At 31.0% G+C, this 3,260-nt stretch overlaps 1 protein-coding gene across 1 annotated transcript; it reads left to right on the top strand.

The window, feature by feature from the left end:
• The first annotated feature begins 205 nt into the window (after positions 1–205).
• LOC123666485 lies at positions 206–823 on the top strand. Its single transcript, XM_045600575.1, has one exon. The coding sequence runs from the start codon at positions 206–208 to the stop codon at positions 821–823; it is 618 nt and encodes a 205-aa protein (XP_045456531.1).
• The last annotated feature ends 2,437 nt before the right edge of the window (positions 824–3,260 follow it).

Genomic DNA, 3,260 nt, shown 5'->3' with positions numbered 1-3,260 from the left:
ATGGAAGTGCCCTCTTTGTAAATCATCTAATAAGGGTGGCAATAGCCCGCATGTTTTCTCTAATGATACGCAATCATAGTTATTACGGTTTGATGAAAAATTCAACAGTCTCAACTCGTCGATTGAATCCTTTAAAGCTTACGTTGCAAACGAATTTAAAAGTATAATTGAGACAGTTAGCCAGTGGTCGGAGAAATTTGCAAGTATGGAATCATCCATCAACTCTGTTTTCAAAAGAATTGGTGACTTTGATTTGGAAATTTCTAAAATAGGCCACCTGGAATCTGAAGTAAATGAATTGAAAGTGACCTTACAGGATATAAAGGAAAGCCAAAGTAAAAGTGAGCAATGGGTTCGTCGCTCAAACATTCAAATTAACGGTGTTCCCCAAAAAAATGGTGAAAATCTTATTCAATTAATAAAAACGTTGGCCGAAAAAGCTAACTACACATTATCCACAGATACCGATATAGACTTCATAACTCGAATCGCCACAAAAAATAATACTAGTGACGGTAGACCCAAACCCATAATTTTGAAAATGCACTCTCGTTATAAGAAAGATGATTTTTTAACATCTCTTCGCAAATTAAATAATTTGAAGGCCTGTGACATAGGGTTTACTGGAAGACAAGATAAAATATATTTTAATGATCATCTGTCTACTGATAATAGGGCACTTTTTAATGAAGCGAAGCGTTTAGCAAAGGAAAAGGGCTACAATTATTGCTGGGTTCGCAACTGTACCATAATGGTTCGACGCAAGGATGATTCTCCAGTTATTCATATTACATCTAAGGACTGTTTAAAAAAACTATCATAAGTGTTAAGTTCGTTTGTTATCTGTTTTGTTTTTATTGTTATTGTAATCATAATATATACTTCATACTATGTTTGTTATCAGAATTTGGAGAATATATTCTTTTTCTTGTTGAACTCACTGCTGAATTTATAGTTGATGGGTACGTATTGTTGAATTCATTTGTGTGGATGCTGCTGGCTGCTTTCTCTTGGGGTTTATTGTTGCATTTATTAAAATTCATAATGAAGGGTCATATAGTTTTGTCAAGGGTTGAAATTGTATCATGCTGTAAAGTTGATGTAGAATATTTGAAATTGGATATTGTTATTTTTTCTCAAAATCTATTTATGTATATATTACAAAAAAAAATTAGAAGTTGTGTGTTTTTGTTAAAAGTTGCAGTAGTTTTAAGCTTTGAAATTGTTACCAATTGCTTTCAATTGAAAATTAATATTTTTTCTCAACATTTGTTGGCACGGATATTGGAAACAGAGATGACATGCTGGCTATTTCTGTTTAGAGTTGTAGTGGTTTCTAGCTTTGAAATTGTTATTGAGTATTTACTATTGAAAATTATTACTTCTTCTCAGTATTTGTTATCATGGATGTTAAAAATAGAAATAAAGTACCATGTATTTTTGTTGAGGGTAGCAGTGGTATCTAGGTTTGGAATTTTTATTAAGTATATACAATTGAAAATTAATACTTCTTCTCAGCATTTGTTATCATGGATGTTAAAAATAGAAATAAAGTACCATGTATTTTTGTTGAGGGTAGCAGTGGTATCTAGGTTTGGAATTTTTATTAAGTATATACAATTGAAAATTAATACTTCTTCTCAGCATTTGTTATCATATATGTTAAAAATAGAAATAAAGTACCATGTATTTTTGTTAACAGTTGCAGTAGTTGCAAGATTTAAAATTTTTATTAAGTATATACAATTGAAAATTAATACTTCTTCTCAGCATTTGTTATCATATATGTTAAAAATGGAAATAAAGTACCATATATTTTTGTTAACAGTTGCAGTAGTTTTAAGATTTAAAATTGTTATTAAGTATTTACAATTGAAAATTATTACTTCTTCTCAACATTTGTTATCATGGATGTTAAAAATAGAAATAAAGTACTATATAATTTTGTTAAATGATGCAGTCGTTTCTAGGTTTAGAATTGTTATTAAGTATTCACAATTGAAAACTATTACTTCTTTTCAGCATTTGTTTTCATGGATGATAAAAACAGAAACAAAGTACCATGTATTTTTGTTAACGGTTACAGTAGTTTCAAGATTTAAAATTGTTATTAAGTATTTACAATTAAAGATTATTACTTTTTCCCAACATTTGTTGTCATGGATGTTGGGAGTCGGGAGGGGGTGCCATGTATTTTTGTTAAGGGTTGCAGTGGTTTCTAGCTTTGAGATTATTATTAAGTATTTACAATTAAAAATTATTATGCTTTACCAGCATTTGTCATCGCAGATGTGGAGAATAAAAATGGAGTGCCATGTATTTTTCTTGGTGATTGCAGAGGATTCTTGTGTTGGAATTGATTGTATGTGCTTACAATTGGATTCTATTACTCTTTCTCAGCATGTGTTGTCACATTTATTGAAAATACCTGAGAGCTACCATGTATCTCTCCCAGGGGTTGCAGTGGGTTCATGCTTTGGGGTGAAAAATGTATACTTACTCTTGAATTTTATTACTTATTCTTAGGATACGTTGTTGCAAATATCTAAAACACAAATTGGTTGCCACGTATATTTTTTTTAGAGTAATAGTGGTTTCTTGTTTTAAGGTTAATGTTAAATGTTTATTATTAAGTCTATTATCATCATTATGCTATTGAGTGTCTTTTATCAGAATGTTCGTGGATTGCGAACTAAAACTAAAGATTTTTACTCTAATGTGTTAAATAATAACTATGATATTATTTGCTTGACTGAAACGTGGCTTTTACCCGGGTTCTTTAACGAGGAATTATTTGATACCAGGTATGAAGTCTATCGAACGGACCGTGACTATCAGCGCTTTAATTTAAGCTTGGGGGGTGGTACTCTTATAGCGGTTCGTCGCGAAATTATTGTAGACATGCGTGGCATTCCTCAGGCTCCCGACGTTAATGATGCAGATGTTACAATGATTAATGTAGAACTCAAAATGTTGACTAATGCACAGCACAGGTCTATCATTGTGTTGTGCTGTTATTTTCCTCATAATTGTAGACAATCAGATTCTCAATTAAAACTATTTGAATACATCTCGGATTTACGTTTAGATTTTCCTCTTCATAATATTGTCGTGATAGGTGATTTTAATATTCCAAATGCCACATGGTCAATACAAAACAACTGTAGTAGTCTTGCATTACAAAATATTTCGCATAGCGTGCTTACTTACCAACTGTCTTCATTTATAAGCTTTACTAACATGCAACAATATAATTGTGT

Source organism: Melitaea cinxia, chromosome 26 (genome assembly GCF_905220565.1).
Source record: "Melitaea cinxia chromosome 26, ilMelCinx1.1, whole genome shotgun sequence".
Classification (NCBI taxonomy): domain Eukaryota; kingdom Metazoa; phylum Arthropoda; class Insecta; order Lepidoptera; family Nymphalidae; genus Melitaea; species Melitaea cinxia.
This window is presented reverse-complemented; position numbering and strand designations above follow the sequence as displayed.